This window comes from Geotrypetes seraphini, chromosome 2 (genome assembly GCF_902459505.1).
Source record: "Geotrypetes seraphini chromosome 2, aGeoSer1.1, whole genome shotgun sequence".
NCBI classification, from domain to species: domain Eukaryota; kingdom Metazoa; phylum Chordata; class Amphibia; order Gymnophiona; family Dermophiidae; genus Geotrypetes; species Geotrypetes seraphini.
In genome coordinates, this window is record NC_047085.1 from 391,487,099 (window position 1) to 391,510,084 (window position 22,986).

Consider the following 22,986-nt stretch of genomic DNA (forward strand, 5'->3'; position numbering starts at 1 on the left):
CGGTGCCGATTTTTGAGGTACCGCTGTTGAAGGTGAGGAGTCCATCGCCGACTCGGTGCCGAAGAGGAGAGTTTGCTGAATTCTTCGGTTTTTAAGGGTTCTTTTTTGAAGAGTAGCACAGCAGGTGCAGGAGTCCGCCCGATGCTCCGGACCCAGACACTGCAAACACCAATTGTGTGGGTCAGTTATGGAGATCGGGCGTGCGCACCGCTGGCACTTCTTAAAACCGACCTGCGGGGGCATGAAGGGGAAGATAGCCTCCGCAAAATCGAAGCCCGAGGCCTGTATACTGGCAACAGGCCCCGCCGGGGCAAAAACGAAAGAAAAAAGGGAAAAATCAAAGTTTTTTTTTTTTTTTTTTTTTGCAAATCAAAGAAAAATAAACCCGAAGGTAAAGAAAGAAAAAATAAGGAAAAAAGCGCGAGCGGGAAGGCAAAAAAGTGGTTTCAACGGCCGTTGAAAAAACACACGCGTCTTCTTCGCTCCGCGGAAACGAAGAAACTGGGGACCACGCACTCCTCCGTCGGGCGGGAAGGCACTCGCGCACGCGCGGTGCGGCCAACTAGAAACTTCTAGTTAAAAAGGTCCGTACCGAGGGCTCCGTCGGTGACGTCACCCATGTGTTAAGAATATGCTGCCTGCTTGTCCTGGGATAATACTGTATTATTGTGGGCAACAGTCTGATTTAGAACTTTGGATACTCTCCAAATTTCTGGTACAGACTTCATGTCCAATATCAGCTTTAGCTAGTTAATAAGAATTGCCATATTGGGACAGACTGAAGGTCCATCAAGCCCAACATACTGTTCCAATAGTGGCCAACCCAGGTCCTAAGTACCTAGCTAGATCCCAAGTTGTAAAACAGATTTTATGCTGCTTATCCTAGGAATAAGCAGTGGACTTCCCCAAGCCATCTCAATAATGGCTTCAAAATAAAAGGGTTTGGGCCTAGATTCTCAAAAAGTTGCATTAAAAACTGACTGGCCACTGTTGAAGCCATTATAGTAGCAATTTTAAAAAAGCAAGTCATTCTCCAAAAAAAACCTCCTCATGCAAATGAGATTGGCAGAGAGCGAAGTTTTGCTAAATTTTGCATGTGCCCATCACTGGTGATAGCAATGGGCACATGCGCATGAAAAAAAAAAAAAAAAGCCATCCAACAACAAATTGAGTCGCTGAAGTCAAGCAACCCTTCATCCAACAGGAGATGCACCCTCCTCCCCCTGATAAGCAATAACCCCCCCTCAGCAGCAGGAAAGATGCCCATTCTCTCTCACCACCAAACTACACCAACATCCCCTCCGCAGCGGGACAGATACCCCCTCCCCCCATTACTTTACTTAGATGGCTGGCAGAGGTATGCCTACTCCTTCCGGCCAGCATCTTCAAAATAGCAGCCTTTCCCCTCCCTGATGCATCCTACGATGCACCAGGGAGAGGCCTGAGGCCCAGGTTAAGGCCCCTCCTATAGTTGGGGCCTTAAGTGTCCAGGCCAATCAACTCCCTGAACAAAAAATCATAGTCCCAAGACATCCTTGGCCGCACCGGGGGTGGGGGGAAGAAACCAGGTTCAAACCCAGTGCAGAGGGGGCCAAACAGGGGTGGATATGGAGGAAGAACCCCCCCCAGGGCAGAAGTAGAACCCCCAGCCACCTGAAGATAAGCCTTGCACAAGGCTGAAACAAAATCAGGAGGAAAAAAACAAACACAAAAACAAACCTTGGCGGCCCAATAGGACTCACTGCCAAAGACCACCCAGCAGAAACTTGCCCCTGTTTCTCCAATATAGGGGAGGTGGTCACCTGAAGCTTATGCTCAAAGCCTAGTACAGCCCAGCGCAGGAAGGAGGATCTCTCTTGCACCGCACCGCCCAGCCCAACCCAACGAGGGAGGATCTTCGGGCACTGGCACATCCTGTGCATTGGTGCCGGTGCCCAATCGGGTAAGAGATGTTTTGCGGTGCTGGGGGGGGGGGGGATGTAGGATCGCAGGGGAGGGGGGGTGACGCCGGTTCGCAGGGGGAATGCTGGATTCGAATTAAAAAAAAAAATGCTCTCGGGTAAGCGAGCGGGGGGGAGGATGCTGGTTCGGAGTAGGTTTTAGCATGCACGGTATACGCGTGTGCGCGCTATATTAAATTTTTTTTTACATAAATTTGTGTTCCCCGTGTGCTATACCCGTGTGCGCGTTTTACACGGGTGCGCGGTATATGGGTGAAAATACGGTAGTTACTTAATAGCATGAGTTAGATGTTAAGAGTCCTTTTGTACTAAGTTAAGCCAAATGTGGATTAAATTTTAATCCTATTTCTCAAATCTATTTTGAATTAATTTATTCTCTCTATTTTTGGGTTATATGCATCATTATATAGAGTGGAAATTATAACTATTTTCCTTCTTGATGTTGCTTATTGGATGTATTTGTTTCTTGGATGTAATATAATTGAAAATTTATATTAAAAAAGGAGTATGCAAAAGCTACAACTGCTGCCCTCTCACCTCCACAAACATATTTAACTTCCAAAACAGAATACATGATGCTGATCTCCATGAACTATTACCCGCAGCAGTTAAATTCTGAATATCTGCTAGGATCTCACCCATCTTCTTTTACTAAGTCATCATGCTCCAAGACTCCTGGCTTGTGAACAGAAGGAAAGACTGAAGGGGACAGAACCCTCTAGTGAAGGAGGGATTCAAAAGCTGGAGTCGATTCCTTCTGCATAGCTTGTGAGAATAGAGATATTACCTGTCCATCCAGAATGACACACCTATTACATTAGAAATTACATTATATCAGAAGATTAAGATATTATAAGACACAATCTTACTCTGTAAAACCCTTCCATTTCAAATAGTATTCAACTTTTCCATTCACAACGCGTCTATCCAGGACTTTCTCCACAACAAATTCTTCTGGTTCAGCCTCCTCCACCTTTTTACTCTTGCCATTCTGCTTCTTTCCCATTTTGTTCTATTTAAAAGAAGTAGATGCTCAATTACACTTTCTGCCAACAGAAGAATAATACAAGATGAACATACCACAATATCCAATTTCCTTCTTTGGGACAAATAAGCATACACAGCTGTATTCATGATGCAAATTTTACTAACAGGACAGAAGATAATTGGCAAGCATTTTTGCAAACTGACCTTAAAGCATCCCCTAGCTACTCTAGTTTCCAATAACCACCACAATAGAAAATCTGGAAACAAATTTCTCATGCATATTCGTTATGGTTATTCTGAAACGTACCTTCCAGGGGTGCTACAGTACTAGCTTGCAAAACACAATAGAAGCTGAACAATTAACATGATTGCTGCTCAAAGATGTGTGGGTAAGGGAAGCTTGCTGGCCTGCAGCAAGGTGACAGCAAGACGAGAGGCTATGATCCACAAGCGCAGTAGTGTACAAAAAAATGCAGATTACACAAAGATAGTCACATTTCACCCACTTCTGGCCTGCCATCAAGGGTCTATGAAGTGTTCTTGTTAAGATATTTTTAATCCCATTTCATTTAAAATTTGAGTGTTTAAAATTACTTTCAGTGGTTTGAAAAGGCAGATGAGATGTTTCTTATGCGAGGTATGTGTCATTCCATGTCAAGTGGTCTAATATTGAAAATCATCCCCACTTGACTTCTCTAAATTTAATAAAATATTGTGGGGATGTTCCCTATAGCCTCAAATGAAACCATGTAAATTTTTCAGCTGATCTATATTGGTCTGAGACCTAGAGGCTGTTGAATATAGGTCACACTGAGTACTGTATTCTGCATAAAATACTACTTTGTCCAGACCAAAGTCTAAGAGAATTGAAATTTTACAGATTTAATACAACTTCATGTGCAAAGTTCATAATGTAACATTAGTTTACCTCCCCTCCCCTTTTATGAGCCAATAAAGTAGGCACAAAATGTTATTAAAAAAAACACACCAAAAATTTAGCCCCCTTTTAGAAAACTGTAGTGTTGTTTTTAGTGCCGGCCGCAGCAGTAACAGCTCTGATGCTCATAGAATTCCTATGAGCGTCAGAGCTGTTACTGCCAGGGCCGGAGCAAAAAGAGAGACACTACAGTTTTATAAGTTTTGGCCGTTTTTGGGGTGCAAATCTCAACTGTACATTGCCCAATTTTTTTATCACTTGAAAGAGCAATTTTTTTTCCTTGCTACAAAAGCCATTGTTTCATATTTGACTCAGCCTTGCATTGACCATGTTAGATCTCAAAATGCATGAATTATTCACAAACAAACATACATCCTATTGTGTATTATGCAAATGAGCTAGGTGTGAAATTGCATAGTGCAACTAAACTTGTTGGGCTTGCCATGCTAACTCAGGTTGGTGGTGATTCATTGCTGCACATTTTCAATTTTAATAAAATGTAGTGACATAGTAACCCATTGCCCAAAACCTAACTGGCTAACTTATTAAATATCAATGTGCTTTGTTTACAAGTTAATATAGTCAAAATATTATAATTCAAAATTAACATTTCAAGTTCAAATTGTAACTTTTTCCACTCTTGCCCATGCAGATTGCTATGTGCATTTTCTTAGGAAATTTCTGCTCATTATAATCCTGGAAAAATTGAAGACCAGACAAAACCCATACTCATTCATTCCAGCTGTTTAAAAAAGGATCTTGCTTAAACCAAAATCAGGCAACTTAAAGGTGCAGCTGCAAAAGTCAAAACTATACATCAGGTGTGAATGTTATTCAAAAATACCATCTTGTAAGCCCAGACTAGATATATTGTTCACTCTTTCCAAAAATAGTAGGGCTAGGGGACAAGTGATGAAGCTACTAAGTAGTAGATTTAAAACTGGAGAAAATATTTCTTCAATGTGCAATTCAACTCTGGAATTCATTGTCGGAGAATGTGGTGAAATCAGTTAGTTTAGCGGGGTTTTAAACTGGTTTGGATAATTTCCTTAAAGAGAAGTCCATAGGCAATTATTGAGGGAAGCAGGATAAGCAGCATAAAATCTGTTATACTACTTGGGATCTAGCTAGGATCCTGGGTTGGCCACTGTTGGAAACAGGATACTGGGCTTGATGGACCTTTGGTCTATCCCATTATGGCAATTCCTATGTTAGTATTCTGCTAACTTTGTTGTATATTTCTACATGGCAGATAAAGGCCAAATGGCCCATCTAGTTTGCCCATCCGCAGTAACCATTATCTCGTTCTCTCTCCGAGAGATTCCACGTGCCTATCCCAGGGCCTTTTTAATTCAAACAGTCTGTCTCCACCACCTCATTTAAAGGTTAGTACCTGAAGACTGAGCTTCACTAAGTGGGCTGATATACTAGAAAAGCAAAATATCAATTCATGCCCTAAATGCATTGATTATGACTTGAGGAATAGAAGGTATTACACGTGATGCTCAAAAAGTTCAGATCCGTGCATTTGCCCAACAGTCAGGCTATGAGGATACTATGCAGTATTTTAATGCATCATCCAGAATGGTAAAAGCAGGTCAGAGGCCTTAAATGTGATAAAGGTATCCTTGCAATGCATGGAGAAAAAAAAAAGGAGGGGGGAAGATCTTTCAATTGACAGAGCAAAGGGTCAAAAATTTCTCTCAGGATGAATTTTCTTGATTATGCACTGGCAAAAAAAGATTATGTATCCGTTAGGATAAATGGAGAATAGATGCAAAAGCATAAGTGCCTGTTATTGTGCAACTTAAAAGAACTTTGGGTAGCTTATCAGCAATGCCATGTGCCTCTTACGTTTTGTGAGCTTCGTCCAAAATGGTGCATTGCTGCCAGCTCTGCTGGAACCCATACTAAGTGCATCTGCACAATTCATCAAAATATTAAAAACAAAACACAAAACTTATGTTGGCAGCTACTTCCTTAAAAAATGACTATAAATTTTCTAATGAGGAAAATTGTATACAATTTAGATTCCAAAAATTGCTTGCTGCATTGCTGTGAACTTTGTCCAGGCAAGGAGGCACGTGAGGATTATTTGTCCGATATGTTCAAGGATTTAGATCCCGATGATCCAACTACATTTAAGAAATGGGTCCATACCTACCTTGATACTCTATATTAGAGAATGACATAGTGACAATATTCATCACCGCCTCCGTGGATAACCACAGGAAACCATCTCCATGTCATTCTTTAAGGAGAGGGAAGAGAGTATGAATGGGCACAACTATTGAACCTCAAACCTCACATTGAGAAATGCTGGTGTAGGACTGAGGTTGAGAGACACACTAAAGAATGACACGGGATGGGAACGGTGATTAATTTTGTCACCATGTTATTCTCTACTCTATATATCTTTCAATTGAGCATGGAGGACTTTGTAGCAGAACTTGCAAAGATATTTCAGTTTATCAGTCACCACTTATTTCCAAGCATCAAAGCTGTATCTCAGAACCCTAAAACAAAAACATAAGGGGAAAATCATTATCTCAATGGACTTTGCAGAGAACTATTCTTTTATAGTCCAGAATGCAGTCCAAGGCTTTCACTGGGAAAACAGCCAAGTAACTTTGCACCCCTTTATGCTTTACTTTAATTCTGTCTCAGGACTTTAGAATTTGAGTTTTTGCAGAATTAGCGACTGCTTGCAGCATTAACACTGTTAAAGTTTTCAAAAGGGCATGAAGTATAATTGCCTTTTATGAAGCAACTTATTCCTGGAATCAAGAACTACAAAAAGGTTTTGTTAGTTTTTGCCACCATTGACTTTGGAATTTCTGCTCAATGGAAATTTTTTTACAAATAGCCACGGAAAAGTCACCATGTGAAGGTATTGGGGGAAACTGTAAAACAACTTACTGTACATGTCGGTTAGCAGCAGCCTCTGGAAAATCAGATCTCAACTCTAAACAATTTACTTAGGTCTTGTAAAGAAAATATTACTAAGGGTCAAATAACTATTCAGCAATCCAGGTTTGAGAATAGACATACAGTAGCTGGAACTCGGGGGGGAAATCAATCACCAGTTTAAGCCAATTGATGAAACCAAAATGTGTGTCAGCAAAGTACTGTTATCAGGAGATGGAACATTTTTCATTGCTAATATCACTATGTTGATAATCCTCCATTTATTTGGCTTGGCCAATGTGTTGCTTACATAGATGACAATTATTAGTGGACTGGAGATGTGCCTTAAACTTTTTGCATCTACAAAGCCCTGCTCGATCCTTTCAATGGCTAATTAAAAAAATATTATGTGGGTTTCAGAGCAGAGAATGACACGGGGAAAAAAATATTTGTCCCCGTCCCCACAAACAATTTCCCTTCTGTGTTCCTATTTTCCCCATTTCTAATATCTCCCCTCTGTATACTCGCTCCTGTGTCTAGCATTGCGCCCCCCCCCCCCCCCATGTCCATATACCATCCACATGTATCTCCCCTTTATGTCTCTGTCCCTATGCATATAATTCCCCCTCCCAATGCATCTCCCCTTTATGTCTGTCCCTATGCCCCCATGCATCTCCCCATTATGTCTCTGTCCCTATGTACATGTGAGGGTGATGGCAGGACGCGGCAGGGGGCTGCTGGACCACGTGATACATGGCCACACCTGTTCCCTTCACTACGGAGACAAGATCATTCACCGCTCCACGTGGTGGTGAATGGCCTTGTCCCCGTCCCTATGGCAACCACTATTTTTTTGCTCCCTGTTTTGGTGGGTTACCTGCGGCTCTACCCCACCGTGTCATTCTCTATTTCAGAGGAACCTATTTTTATATTTGTTGAAGCTCCAATGACAACCTCAACAGGAAGGCAATACACTATTCACAAACTGTTTTGTCCAATATTAACAAACTCAAGGCATTGTACTCAGGCTCATACTGTTCTTTGATCAATTTTTCATCCTAAAAAAAAATTTACAGTCATTACAAAAACCACAAGTTTCCAATTCAAACTTTCTCTTATTTTTTTTTTTAGTACCTGTCTACATTTCTGACATTTTAACATTAAACACTGTTTGAAATTTCTGTGTACTTTCAGGCATATTTTAAGTTATTAGGAATTATGGGTCAAAAACGAAGTTTGGTGAGTTTTGTAGACAAAAAAAATTGCTCTTTCAAATGGTGCAAGAAAGATTGGAGGATCTACATTTGTGGTATATCACATTAAATACTGGTAAAAATTTGCATAAATTATTTTTCAATAATAAAGATTTCTCTCATAAAAGTGCAGTGTTCCTAAAAGTTTATGGGGCACCAACTGGCTGTAATCTCTCCCAGTTCCTAAAATCTTAGCCTTATTGTGCTTTCTGTTCAGGAACTATGGCGTGTCAAATATTTGCCTATGCTTTCATCAACTTTGTGATCCCCTAGTGATACACCAAAGCAAGCACCAATGATCTGAGTGGTATATTTGGATTCAACACAAGTTGTACTAGAAATAAGACTTAGCTTGATCGAGCAACTATCCTTTCCACAACCTGAACCAAAAGTTGACTTTTTTCACCATCTTCCATGAAATAAAAAGCATGGCCCCCAACTTTGGGGAAGTTGAATATCCAGCTCTGACTTTGCAAGTATTCCTTGAACGTCCTATTGTATTTCCAGTAAAAATTTCATCAATTTCTGAGATGGTCAAATGGGGAGGCCTAGACCACTTGAAATGGAATACGCCATATGTTACAGTATTCAATTTTCCTTTATAAAAAAAAAAAAAAAAAAAATTTTTTTGAAAGACTATCATAGAAATTGTGTCACTCACTCCATATAGCACAGTTACTTACCGTAACAGGTGTTATCCAGGGACAGCAGGCATATATTCTCACATGTGGGTGACGTCATCTACGGAGCCCCGATGCGGAAGCATTTTCAAGCAAACTTGATTGAAGATTTAAGTTTGCTCTGCTGCTCCACGCATGCGTGCCTTCCCGCTCCACTAGGGGGTGCATCCCCTCGTGGTCTCCAGTTCACTTAACTAGCCAAGAAGCCAACCTCGGGGAGGTGGGCGGGTTGTGAGAATATATGCCTGCTGTCCCTGGATAACACCTGTTACGGTAAGTAACTGTGCTTTATCCCAGGACAAGCAGGCATGATATTCTCACATGTGGGTGACCTCCAAGCTTACTGAAGAGGGATGGAGGGAAGTTGGCAATTTAAGCAAATAGATTTCGCAATACCGATTGGCCGAACCGGCCATCGCTTCTGGACAGGGAGTCCAGACAGTAGTGGGAGGTGAAGGTATGAACCGAAGACCACGTGGCAGCCTTGCAGATTTCCTCAATAGGTGTGGACCTGAGGAATGCTACGGAGGCTGCCATCGCTCGGACTTTGTGTCCCGTTACTCGACCATGCAGCGCGAGACCAGTCTGAGCGTAGCAAAAGGAGATGCAATCGGCCAACCAGTTGGACAAGGTGCGTTTGGAAACTGGGTGGCCTAACCGGTTTGGGTCGAAGGACAGAAACAGTTGTGGGACTTTCCGGTGTGGCTGAGTGCGTTGGAGGTAAAAGGCCAACGCTCTTTTGCAGTCAAGAGTGTGGAGCGCCACTTCTCCGGGGTGAGAGTGGGGCTTGGGAAAAAACACGGGTAAGACGATGGACTGATTGAGATGGAAATCAGACACTACTTTAGGTAGAAACTTTGGATGGGTGCGGAGTACCACCTTGTCGTGATGGAATACCGTGAAGGGTGGGTCCGCTACCAACGCTTGTAGCTCACTAACCCGCCGTGCGGACGTGAGCGCGAGTAAGAAAATTACCTTCCAAGTGAGGAATTTTGGATGGCATTTGTCTAGTGGCTCAAATGGAGGTTTCATTAATTGAGCCAGAACCACGTTAAGGTCCCAAACCACCGGGGGAGGTTTGAGAGGGGGGTGGACGTTCAGCAGACCCTTCATGAAGTGAGTGACTAAGGGATGGAGCGAGAGGGCTTTCCCTTCCAGGGGCTGATGAAAGGCCGCAATCGCACTGAGGTGTACTTGAATGGAGTTGGTCTTTAGGCCGGAATGAGATAGCTGAAGTAGATAGTCAAGGACCAGGGGGACGGGGACCGACACCGGGTCCTGGCTGTGGGAGGAGCACCAGGTTGAGAATCTGGTCCACTTTTGTGAGTAGCAGGTTCTCGTCGAGGTTTTTCTAGAGGCCTCCAATATCTCCTTGACTGATTGAGACACGGGGAGAGCAGTCAGGGGGAGAGAAAGCAAGCATTCAGATGAAGAGACTGAAGATTGGGATGTAACAGTGAACCCTGACCCTGTGACAGTAGAGAGGGAAACAGAGGCAGAGGCAGTGGATCTCTGACACTGAGTTGAAGTAGCAGGGAAAACCACGGCTGGCGTGGCCAGCGGGGGGCGACCAGGATCAGGGTGGCTTGTACTGTTTTCAGGTGGACAAGCGTCCGCAGTATCAGAGGAAACGGCGGGAACGCGTACAAGAACCTTCCCTCCCAGTTGAGGAGGAAGGCGTCGGTCCGGGGAGTATATCCGGGAGCAGAAGAGAGGCAGCTTGTGATTGTGAGGGGACGCGAACAGGTCTATTTGAGGCGTCCCCCACCGTTCGAACACTCCTCGTAGGATCTGAGAGTGTAGTGACCACTCGTGTGGCTGGAGGAGGCGGCTGAGTCTGTCCGCTAGGCAGTTTTGTTCTCCTTGTATGTACACCGCCCGAAGGAAGGTGTTGTTGGAGATTGCCCATTTCCAGAGGCGCAGGGCTTCCTGACAAAGGGGCCAAGACCCTGTGCCCCCTTGTTTGTTTACGTAGTACATCGCTACCTGGTTGTCGGTTCGGATGAGAACCACTCGGTCGCGGAGCAGATGTTGGAAGGCTACAGCTGCGAGGTAGATGGCCCGAAGTTCTAGCACGTTGATGTGGCAGCGGCGGTCTTGTGCTGACCACATTCCTTGGGTGCGTAGGCCGTCCAGATGTGCTCCCCAAGCGTACTCCGACGAGTCCGTGGTGAGTACCTTGCTGTGGGGTGGGGTGAGGAAGAGCAAACCTTTGGAAAGATTTGAAGAGTCGGCCCACCAGCGGAGCGATCGTTGCAATGAAGGAGTCACTGTCACGGAGCGGTCGATCGGGTCCCGGTCTTGACGCCATTGAGACGCCAGGGTCCATTGAGGGATTCTCAGATGGAGGCGGGCGAAGGGTGTGACATGGACGGTGGAGGCCATGTGGCCCAGGAGGGTCATCATCTGTCGAGCTGATACTGAGGTCAGCAGCGAGATCCTTCGGCTCAGTCTTACTAACGCCTCTAGGCGCGGAGGGGGGAGGAAGGAACGGAGGCGAACCGTGTCCAGCGTGGCCCCGATGAACTGTAGGGACTGCGAGGGGCGTAGTTGAGATTTTGGGAAGTTTATTTCGAACCCCAGACTTTGTAGGTAGGTAATAGTCTGTTGGGTCGCTGAGGTAACCCCTTCCTTGGACGGGGCTTTGATTAGCCAGTCGTCCAGGTAGGGGAATACCTGGAGGCCCTGGGAACGTAAGGTTGCTGCTACCACCACGAGGCACTTGGTGAAGACCCGAGGTGATGATGCTAGTCCGAAGGGGAGGACTCGGTATTGTAGGTGCCAGTCCCCTACTTGGAAACGCAAAAACTTGCGGTGGGCGGGGTGCACTGGGACATGTGTGTACGCCTCCTTGAGATCGAGGGAGCAGAGCCAGTCGCCCTCGTCGATCAGGGGGTAGAGTGTTGGTAGTGAGAGCATCCGAAACTTTTCCCGTACCAGGAATTTGTTGAGGCGTCTCAAGTCTAGTATTGGGCGTAGGTCTCCCGTTTTTTTTCGGTACCAGGAAGTAACGGGAATAGAAGCCCTTCCCCCGTTGGTCGGGGGGGACCTTCTCCACTGCTCTCAGGCGAAGCAGGTCTCGAGCTTCGGAGAGGAGTAGGGGTAGCTGAGTCCGGTTGGGAGGGCAATTCCTTGGGGGATTGTCCGGGAAAATGGCCCGAAAGTTGAGAGAGTACCCTGATGAGATCACGCCAAGGACCCATGTGTCCGACGTGAGTTGTTCCCAGCGAGGGTAAAAGGCTTTGAGTCGACCCCCGATGGGAAGGCGGCCTGGGACTATGGCGGAGGGGGTCCGCCCCCTTCCGCGTGTCTCGTCAAAAGGACGGGGATGGTTTGGTGGTCGCGGGCGGTTGAGACTTGGGCATGGCCCTGTGGTGGGCTTGCGGACGTCTGGGTGGGGGGCCGCGAGAAAGCAGGGGTGGACTTTTGTGGGTAGCGGCGCGGAGGGGCCCTGTATGGCCTGGACGCTGGTGGTTTGGGCTTTTGCCGGACAAGGGAGGCAAACGAGCGTTCATGTTCGGAGAGGCGTTTTGTCGCCGCCTCGATAGTGTCATCGAACAATTCCTTTCCCACGCAGGGGAGGTTAGCCAACCGGTCCTGTAAGTTGGGGTCCATGTCGACTAGGCGCAGCCAAGCTAGTCGGCGCATGGCGATAGCAAAGGCTGCTTCTCTGGAGGAGAGTTCGAAGCCATCGTAGGCCGCGTGGAATAGATGAAGGTGCAGGTTGGAGAGGGACTCTAAAAGCAGGCCGAACGTTCCCTGCCAGGAGGCCGGTAGGTCAGTCTCAAAGGCTCTCAATAGTCCAATGAGGTGTTTGAGGTATGATGTGAAGGTGAAAGTGTAGCTTTGCACCCTAGAGGCCATCATTGCGTTTTGGTATAGTCTCCTGCCGAACTTGTCCAGGGTTCGGCCTTCTCGGCCTGGGGGGACTGCTGCTGAGACCCGGGACGGGTGAGCCTTTTTCAAGGAGGAATCCACTAGCAGCGATTGGTGGGAGAGCTGTGGTTGCTCGAATCCCGGGTAAGGTACTGTGCGGTACTTGGCCTCCATTTTGGAGGGTACGGCCGTGACCATGTAGGGGGTCTCCAGGTTCCTGAAGAAGGCCTGTTGGAGTACCGGGTTAGGTGGTAAGCGAAGGGACTCTCTGGGCAGTGATGGCATATCCAGCTCCGCCAGGTACTCCTTAGAGTATCTGGAGTCGGACTGGAGGTCTAAGTCCAATGCATGGCCCATGTCTTGGACAAAGCGAGTGAAGGATGGGCGAGATGTCCCCGGGGCCCCGTGCGGGGTCGGGGAACGAGACCTTCGTCGGGTGGAGAAGGATAAGGAGGCTTCCCTCGAGTATCGAGGTTCATGCTCTGATCCATGCTCCGAGACTGGGGAAGCACTGTGAGAGTGTTCCGGGGTCGTTGATCTTCGGCGTCTCGAGGAGCCCCTCGGAGACGATGCCGGGGTTAGGGGTACCGATCGATGTCGGATTGGTGACCTCGATCCGGACTCCCTCGGAGAATACGTCCGAGGGGGAGTTCGTAGGATGCGCGGGTTGGAGAGTGATAACTCAGCCACCCTTAGAGGTCCCGTACGAGGTGTGGGAGAACGGCCTCGTAGAGTTGGTGAACCTCGGGCCTTCTTGGAGGTACGGCGGTTCAAGGTTTCTGTCGTTCTAGCCCGACGTTTTGCCCCTCGGCGGTCCGCGGAGGGGGAATGTCTCGGGCGTCTCGGCGAGGAGTCCGAGGAGGATGGGATGCGGCGGGGATTGCGCACCTTTCCTCGAGGTTGTTCGGTGCGAGGCTCAGGCTGGTCTGGCACATTCGAGGTCGAGGCCGATTGAAACTGGGCCATTGCAGTGGACAGCTCCGACGTGATCATCGCTCGGAGTAGGTCCTGGAAGACGGGCACGGACAGCATCGAAGGCATGTCCACTGCCTCGGTGCGCTCCACCGGGGGCGACCTCGTATCAGAGTATTCCCGTGTGGTGGAGGCACGGCCCGAAGGCTTGGAGGGCTTAGATGGGGCTGTAAGCATGGGGCTTCCGCCATGCGTTGCCGTTGTCCCCGAGGCTGGCTTCTTCGCTGTTACAGAACCTGAAGAGGGAAGAGGGGACTTACCCGGAGCCGAGGCTTTCTGTTGTCCCGAGGACTTCGGGGTCGAGTCTCGAGGCGATGCCGAGGTATCCGGGGCCGAGGTCAAGGCCGGGGCCGGGGCCGACCTCGAGGCCGAGGCGGAGGGTTGGTCCGGGTTGAAGAGATCCGCCATGCGGGCTTTTCTTCGGCGGAGGGCCCGGTTTTGGAAAATAGCGCACTGGGGGCAGGAGTCGGTTGGATGAGCCGCCCCCAGACAGAGGATGCACCGGCGATGCGGATCTGTGAGAGAAAGAAGCCGCTCGCACCGGGTGCACTTTTTAAAGCCGGTCAAAGGCCGGGACATTAAATCGAAAGTAGCCGCGGCTCGATTAGCCACACGGCCACGGGGACCCGGAAGCCTCCGGGTCGTTGAAAACGAAGCAGGAATCAAGTAAAAAAGGTAAAGAATTCGCGCACAGCGACTTAATCGTGAAAAAACAAGAAAAAATCGCGGTGCTAGAAGGCAGTTGGGGCAGAGCCTGAAAAACACAGCTTCTAGGCTCGCGGAAAATTTTGAACTGGAGACCACGAGGGGATGCACCCCCTAGTGGAGCGGGAAGGCACGCATGCGTGGAGCAGCAGAGCAAACTTAAATCTTCAATCAAGTTTGCTTGAAAATGCTTCCGCATCGGGGCTCCGTAGATGACGTCACCCACATGTGAGAATATCATGCCTGCTTGTCCTGGGATAATAGTATGCATGCTGGCTAAGCTGCTAGATAAGCTACATTTTTCTCTTTTTTTATAGTTCATACTAATAGTCATTGCTTAGTGTTGAGGTGATTTTTTTTGGTTTTTTTTTTAATCGGTACTTTTGTTTTTACAGTATAGTAGTACTATAGCCCCTTAAAGGAGGGAAATTGTGTAATGACTCCCTCTCAGTGGTATGTATGGACTTAAGAGAATGACACACAGAATTTGGTCCCATCCCGATCCATGTGGTTAACTACAGGAAACCACCCCCGCATCATTCTTTAAGGAGAGAGGGAATAATCAAGAGTATGAATGGGCACAGCCACTGACCCTCAAGCCTTGCACTGAATAATGCTGGTGTAGGAGGACTGAGATTAACTGAGATTAACAAAAGGTTCTTACTTTGGTAACCTTCTTTCTAATTGACAGTCACATTCCTGAACCTGTGGGTAGTCATCCTTCACAGGAAAATTCTTGTAAAGAACCTCATTAGAATTCTTTTACTCCACCTCCCATCTCTCTGGGCTGTGCTCCAATTCCTCAGTTCATACCAAAGCAGATGGTCAGCCCTAGAGAGAAAACAGAATAGGGATGGATATGAAGACTCTCCCGAAAAACATGTCTGTTCTGCTGATAACATTAACATAGAACAGATAAAACTTAACCGTTTACAAAGGCATACCTTTATCGAGACCCACGTAAGTAAACATCTTGCAATCTACATCGAACAACATTCCCAATTCGGATTCCGTCAACACAACACTGAACTTCTCATCCTCACTTTAATCACAAAAACCAAACAACTACTCAGTACGGGATGTCAGGCAATACTCCTGTAATTTGACATTTCAGTAGCTTTTGACTCGTGGATCACTTATTAACAAAACTGTCAGAAATTGGTATAACTGAACAGTGCTAAAATGGTTCTCCGAATTCCTACAAAACAGAGAATCCTGGAAGGCCTTCTGTGGGGTGCCTCAAGATTCTCCACTTTCCCCCATCCTGTTTAACCTTTTCATGAGTTCCCTCGGAAACATCAAATTCGATGATGAAGGCATAATGTCCTATGCAGATGACATTCTGCTCCTCATCCCCACAAACACCAGTCACATGCCACCAACAAAGTAAGTATCAACCAATATTGAAAGAATTCAAAATTGGGCAACAATCAACAAGTTAAAAATAAACCAAACCAATACCTTATTCAAACCAATACACACAGCCCAAAAACCAAACCAATACACACAGCCCAACAGACAGCACCGACAAGCATCACTCTCCGAACAGACCACACCCTTACATTCGATAAAACCTTCAAAATCCTAGGCTGCATTCTTGACTCCACATCAACTATGGAAGCCCAAATCTCTAATATTCGGAAAAAGTCCCTCTTAATCATGAGGCAACTAAGAATCATCAGGCCGTACCTTTCATCAACATCACTTTGCTCTGATTGTACAGTCGATGATCTTAACACAACTGGACTACTGTAACTCTGCCTACATGGGTAAATAAGAACATAAGCAATGCCTCCGCTGGGTCAGACCTGAGGGCCATCGTGCCCAGCAGTCCGCTCACGCGGCGGCCCAACAGGTCCAGGACCTGTGCAGTAATCCTCTATCTATACCCCTCTATCCCTTTTTCCAGCAGGAAATTGGCCAATCCTTTCTTGAACCCCAGTACCGTACTCTGCTCTATTACGCCCTCTGGAAGCGCATTCCAGGTGTCCATCATAAGTTGGGTAAAGAAAAACTTCCTAGCATTCGTTTTGAATCTGTCCCCTTTCAACTTTTCAGAATGCTCTCTTGTTCTCTTATTTTTCAAAAGTTTGAAGAATCTGTCCCTCTCTATTCTCTCTATGCCCTTCATGATCTTGTAAGTCTATCATATCCCCTCCAAGTCTCCTCTTCTCCAGGGAAAAAGAGTCCCAGTTTCTCCAATCTCTCAACATATTAAAGGTTTTCCATACCTTTTATCAGACGTGTCGCTCTCCTCTGAACCCTCTCGAGTAACGCCATATCCTTTTAAGGTATGGCGACAAATATTGGATGCAGTACTCCAGATGCGGATGCAATATCACCTGATACAACGGCAGGATAACTTCTTTCGTTCTGGTAGTAATACCCTTCTTGATTATACCTAGCATTCTATTCGCTCTCTTAGCGGCCGCTGCGCACTGTGCCGTCGGCTTCATTGTCATGTCCACCATTACCCCCAAGTCCCTTTCTTGGGTACTCTCCTTCAATAACATTACTCCCATCGTACAGCTGTACGTCGGGTTTCTGCTTCCCACATGTAGTACTTTACATTTCTCAACGTTGAACTTAGTCTGCCATCTCGTCGCCCATTCCCCTAGTTTGTTCAAGTCCTTTTGCAATTCTTCACAGTCCTCTTTAGTCCGAGCTCCACTAAATAGTTTGGTGTCGTCCGCAAATTTTATTATCTCACACTTCGTCCCTGTTTCTAGATCATTTATAAATATATTAAATAGCAGCAGCCCAAGCACCGAGCCCTGCAGGACACCACTCGTGACCCTCCTCCAGTCCAAGTAGTGGCCCTTCACTCCTACCCTCTGTTTCCTACCCGCTAACCAGTTTCTGATCCATCTATGTACGTCTCTGTCCACCCCATGGTTCTTCAGTTTCCGAAGTAGGCGTTCATAGGGTACCTTGTCAAAGACTTTTTGGAAATCTAGATATGATGTCTATGGGGGTCTCCTCTGTCCATCCGTTTGTTAATTCCTTCGAACAAGTGCAATAAGTTCGTTAGACATGATCTCCCCTTGCAGAAACCATGTTGGCTGGTTATCAGAAGTTTGTTTCTTTCAAAATGTTCAATGTTGTCTTTTATCAGTGCTTCCGCCATTTTCCCCGGAACGGAGGTCAGACTCACCGGTCTGTAGTTCCCCGGGTCACCTTTTGACCCCTTTTTAAAGATGGGCGATCCCTTTTTAAAGATGGGCGTAACATTGGCTATCTTCTAATCCTCCGGGATCACACCTGTTTTCAGGGATAGATTGCAAATTTGCTGCAGTAGTTCCACTATCTCCTCCTTTTGTTCCTTCAGAACCCTTGGATGGATTCCGTCCGGACCCGGGAATTTGTCAGTTTTTAATTTTTCTACCTGCCTGTATATGTCTTTAAGGCTCACTTCCATGGATGTTAATTTTTCTGCTTGATCTCCATTGAAGATTTGCTCGGGTTCAGGTATGTAGGATGGGTCTTCATTTGTAGATACAGATGAAAAGAACACGTTAAGTCTTTCTGCTACTTTTTTCTCCTCCACCACTCCCTTCCTGTCTCCGTCATCCAGCGGTCCCACCTCCTCCCTAGCCGGCTGCTTACCTTTAACATATCTAAAGAACGGTTTGAAATTTCGTGCTTCCATGGCTAGCCTCTCTTCATACTCTCTTTTGGCTTTTTGAACCACACAGCGACATTCTTTTTGATGCTTCCTGTGCTCTTTCAAGTTCCCCTCAGTTTTGTCCTTTTTCCATTTCTTGAATGAATTTTTCTTATTTCCTATTGCTTCCTTCACTATTTTAGTCATCCACGCCGGGTCTTTTGTTCGACTCTTTCTGCACTCCTTTCTGAATCTGGGGATATACAGATTTTGCGCCTCGCTCACCGTGTCCTTGAAAAAAAGACTAGTCATGTTCTACCGTTTGCCATTTCTTGGAAGTGTTCTTAAGTTTCTTCCTTACCATTTCCCTCATTGCTTCGTAGTTTCCTTTCCTGAAGTTGAAAGTTGTCGCTATGGTTCTCTTTCCTTTCGGTATTCCTACTTCAACCTTGAACTTGATCATATTATGATCGCTGTTTCCCAACGGTCCCACTACTTCCACTTCCTTTGCAGGTCCCCTTAACTCATTTAGGATTAGATCCAGAATGGCATTTCCTCTCGTTGGTTCTCTAACAAGCTGCTCCACGAAGCAATCTTGTGTAGCCTCCAGGAATTCTATCTCCCTAGTGCATTTTGAGCTTCCAAGACTCCAGTCTATCCCGGGATAGTTGAAATCTCCCATAATAACCGTGTTACCAATTTTGCATTCTCGCTTCATCTTGGCTTCCATTTCTTCATCGATATCCCCGGTTTGCCCAGGTGGACGATAGTATAGGCCCATCTTTATTTCAGCCCCTTTCCTTCCCGGTATTTTAACCCATAGCGATTCCAGCTTGTTGGCCGTCTCTGCTGTGTCCATTCTTGTCGATTGTATGCTTTCTTTTATGTATAGGGCTATTCCACCTCCTTTCTGTCCTGACCTGTCCTGGCGATAGAGCTTGCACCCCGGCAGTGCTGTATCCCATTTGTTATCTTCATTCCACCATGTTTCAGAGACTCCAATGATGTCTATGTCCTCTGCATTGACCATGGCTTCTAATTCCCCCATTTTGTATCGACAGCGCACTGACCCACAAAATGCAACTCATAAAAAACACAGCTGTAAGACTAATTTTCAGCCTGAAAAAATACAACTCGATATCAGTCTTCATCAGGCAACTACACTGGCTACACTTCCCATCACAAATAAAATTTGAAACTTCATGCATCATATACCAAATAATTCACAGAAACTCAGCGGCTCCACTCATCCAACTCTTCTCAAAAGCATGGTCTACCTCCCACAGAACCCTTAACAGGATACTACTGAACCTCCCTTCAACAAGGGATCTCCAATACAAGCAAATCTTTCACTCCATGCTCACCTTCCTTGGAGTGAAAACCTGGAATGATCCGCTGAAATGACCAGAACAGAACCCAACTACATTACATTCCAGAAAAAACTGAAAACCAGCATCTGACACTTAAACTTCTCAGATCTTCCCTTGCCCCATGTTTCCCCTTTTCTCCTTCCCTACTCTCTCTTCTCTTTGTAAGTCGCCTTCAGCCTGCTTAGGTATGTGTGACGCAGAAATAGAAGATTAGATCCTCTATCCCTGTTAGAGCTGGATAAAGGAAACAAACAAACTGGCACATTCTAAATTCCACAGGTTCAGGAATAATATATCAAAACAGTCCCCCAAGTTTAGAGCAGGAGAGAGAAACCTGCTGACAGAATGGATGATCTGAATGTGGAGTTCTTTTTGGTTGCTACATCTGCCCCACTCAAGGAGATAAGCAATACAAAAACTGGTTCAGCAAATATCAGAGACACACACAGTCACAGCAAGAACAATACTACGCCTCCTGGGCCAACAAGCAGCCTCCATGCACGTTGTCCCACTCGCCAAACTCCATATGCGACCCCTTCAGTGGTTCCTCAGAAAGAATTGGAACCAACACACATAGCCTCTGTCTCACACAGTCACAATGAATCAGAAGATCTGCAAAAACCTCAAGTGGTGGACAACAGAATTTGTACATGGGCAAGCTTTTCCAGCAGCCACAACACCAACTTGACACTCACCACAGATGCCTCAAAACAGGGGTGGGGAGCCCACCTCCTCCATCTGAGAACCAAGGGCCCCTGGTCACCTTCCGAGGCCAAACACCACATCAACCTGCTAGAACTCAGGGCAATTGGGAATGCCCTACAAGCCTTTGCTCCCTGGATCTCCAACAAGACCTTACTGATCTAGGCAGACAATCAGGTGGCAATGTTCTATATCAACAAGCAGGGAGGCACGGGCTTACTCACCCTCTGCAGGGAAGCCCAAAAAATCTGGACATTTGCTTTATCAACCAATACTCTCATCCATGCCATCTACCTCCCAGGCCTGAACAACGCCCTGGCGGACAGCCTCAGCAGAAAGCTGGACCCCTCACGAATGGTCCCTCCATCCGAAGGTAGCCCAGGATCTCTTTCACAAATGGACCTCCCAACAAGGGACCTCTTCGCCGCAGAGGACAACAAGTGCCCTCAATTCTGCTCCAAAAAACCGGCACAATACAGTCAAACCAGGTATGCTTTCTCCATACATTGTGGGGGAGGGGTGGGGGGACGCCTGCTCTACACTTCCCCCCCCATACCACTCATCCACAGAGCGCTACAGAAGATCAGGCAGGAGGCAGCTACAGTGATCTTCAATGCGCCCTACTGGCCGAGACAAGTATGGTTCCCTTCCTATACCAGATGTCGGCACGGCCACCAATCAGTCTACCGCTGCGACCGGAACTCATCACCAGAAACAAACTTTGCATCCCATATTGAAAACATTAGCACTGACAGCATGGATGTTGAAAGGCTAATCATGGACCCTTTCCACATGTCAACCGGGGTGACTGAAGTACTGGTAGCAGCCAGACACCCGGCAACTAGGAAATCATACAGGCTCAAGTGGAAAAGATTCCACATATGGTGTGTCTCGAAAGGAGAAGATCCACTCACCTGCCAGGTCCCAGCAGTACTCCAATACTTACTTGACTTATCCACAGCAGGCCTGAAAACATCTTCCATAAGGGTCCACTTGAGCGCTATATCAGCATTCCACAACCGCATCGAGGACAGGACCCTAGCCACACACCCACTAGTGCCCAAGTTCATAAAGGGCTTATAAACCTGCACCCCACGGTACGCCACCCAACACCAGCGTGGGACCTTGGCATCATCCTCTGCAGGTTAACAGCGCACCCTTTCAAGCCATTGGAGGATGCACCAATCAAATTCCTCACCTGGAAAGTAGTCTTTCTCACTGCCATCACATCAGCAAGGCGCATCAGCGAGCTACAGGCCCTGGTGACATACCCACCATACACACAGATCCTTCATGATCATGCAGTGCTGAGAACTCACCCAAGGTTCCTACCTAAGGTAGTCTCACCTTTCCATGTAAACCAATAGATAGTGCTCCCCTCCTTCTGCCCAGGACCACATACCAACAGCATGGAACTCCTCCTACACACCTTGGACTGCACCCGTGCACTTCGCCTATACATTCAACGAATGCAACCCTGGCGAAAGGCAGTACAACTATTTGTCTCCTTTGACCCCCAAAAGCTAGGAACACCAGTGGGGAAACGCACTATATCCAACTGGATCTCAAACTGCATTATCTCCTGCTACGAGCACACCAACTAAGAGCCATGGCCACAACATTGGCAAACCTCAGCAACATGCCACTTCAGGACATGTGCAGAGCAGCCACATGGTCTACCCCACACACCTTCACCAGACACTATTGCCTGGATTGCCCGAAAACAGACCTCCAATGACTCTGGTCTCAACATACTACGAATGGTGACCAAAACGGACACAGCAAAAGACACCAATACCTGGACTAGCTGAACAGGACTATCTGAAGCAGATAGAAGAGATTGTTAGACAGCTTATATTCTGCCATGTTGGCACAATTTGCACAGTTTGCTTTTTGCACAATCCAAAAAAAAAAGGTGTTACTCAAACACCACATTGGTGATATATATTTGTTATAATCGCTATCTGTTATTGAGATTTAAAAAAAAAAAAAAAAAAAAGGGAATGTTGGTCCAGTTCCAAGGACCAACATAAAGTTCCTATTGTTTACAACGCATAACCTGACTGGTTTCAGTAACTGGGGTTTTGTCTCTGTCCCTTACCTGACATTTATGCAGCCTCACCCTACCACAGCGAGGTAGCATGGATGCAGAGGGGACCATCCCCGACGGGGACCCCGTCCTCTTACACCCCGCAGCTGGAGAGTCACCAAAAGTGGGGCTGACTTATACTGCTTGTCCATGGAGAAAGCGAAGTTACTTACCTGTAACGGGAGTTCTCCGTGGACAGCAGGATAAGTCAGCCACACTGACCCTCCCTCCTCCCCTATGGGCGACACTGCAATAAGACTCAAGCTAGGGGAATCGCTGGATTAGTGAGGGCCAGAACAGGTATATATACGGCTACCTGCACATGCTCAGATGAGGCTCCCAAAAGCCTCACCTGAGCTCTGGGAGAGCAATTCCGAATTGGGAACGTAGACGACGTCACCAAAAGTGTGGCTGACTTATCCTGCTGTCCACGGAGAACTCCTGTTACAGGTAAGTAACTTCGCTTTCTGTGAAGCCGAGAAGTCTGTACTTTGACACTCTGTGTTGAACTTCATTCATTTCATGTCTTCTCTCACCGCAGTTGGTGTTCTTTTTAGTCACGAATCGCTGTTACTTTCTTTATTTTCCTTTAAAAAAAAAAAAAAAAACTTATTTTATTTTTCTTTGTTGACTGACTGGTGGGCTAGGCTTTGCAGCGGCTATCTTCCCTCCTATGTCCTGGCCAGTCATGGGCTTAAAAAGTGTAGCCAGTGCCAGATTGCGATTTCTCTCACGGACCCACACCGCTGTTGCCTCAAGTGCCTTGGGCTTCACCATAATCCTAAGTAGTGCGAGTGCTGTGCTACTCTTCAACCTTTAGCCCTTAAAACGTTGTTAGGTTTTAGAGGAGAAACTCTTCAGGTTGGACTCTTCAGTGACACCCTCGACCTCGAGTGCTGCCTCGGTCCCACCTTCCAGCGAGGGTCCTCCTGCTTCCACGACT

At 46.7% G+C, this 22,986-nt stretch overlaps 1 protein-coding gene across 5 annotated transcripts in view; it reads right to left on the reverse strand.

The window, feature by feature from the left end:
- Nucleotides 1-22,986, reverse strand: part of CBX3 (chromobox 3) — a 47,837-nt gene that overhangs the window by 18,412 nt on the left and 6,439 nt on the right. For all 5 annotated transcript variants that reach the window (XM_033930809.1, XM_033930806.1, XM_033930807.1 and 2 more), the window contains one exon: nt 2,831-2,973. In XM_033930809.1, the coding sequence (XP_033786700.1) occupies nt 2,831-2,967 (137 nt within the window). In that variant the 5' untranslated portion in view covers nt 2,968-2,973. The remainder of the gene's footprint in view (nt 1-2,830; nt 2,974-22,986) is intronic.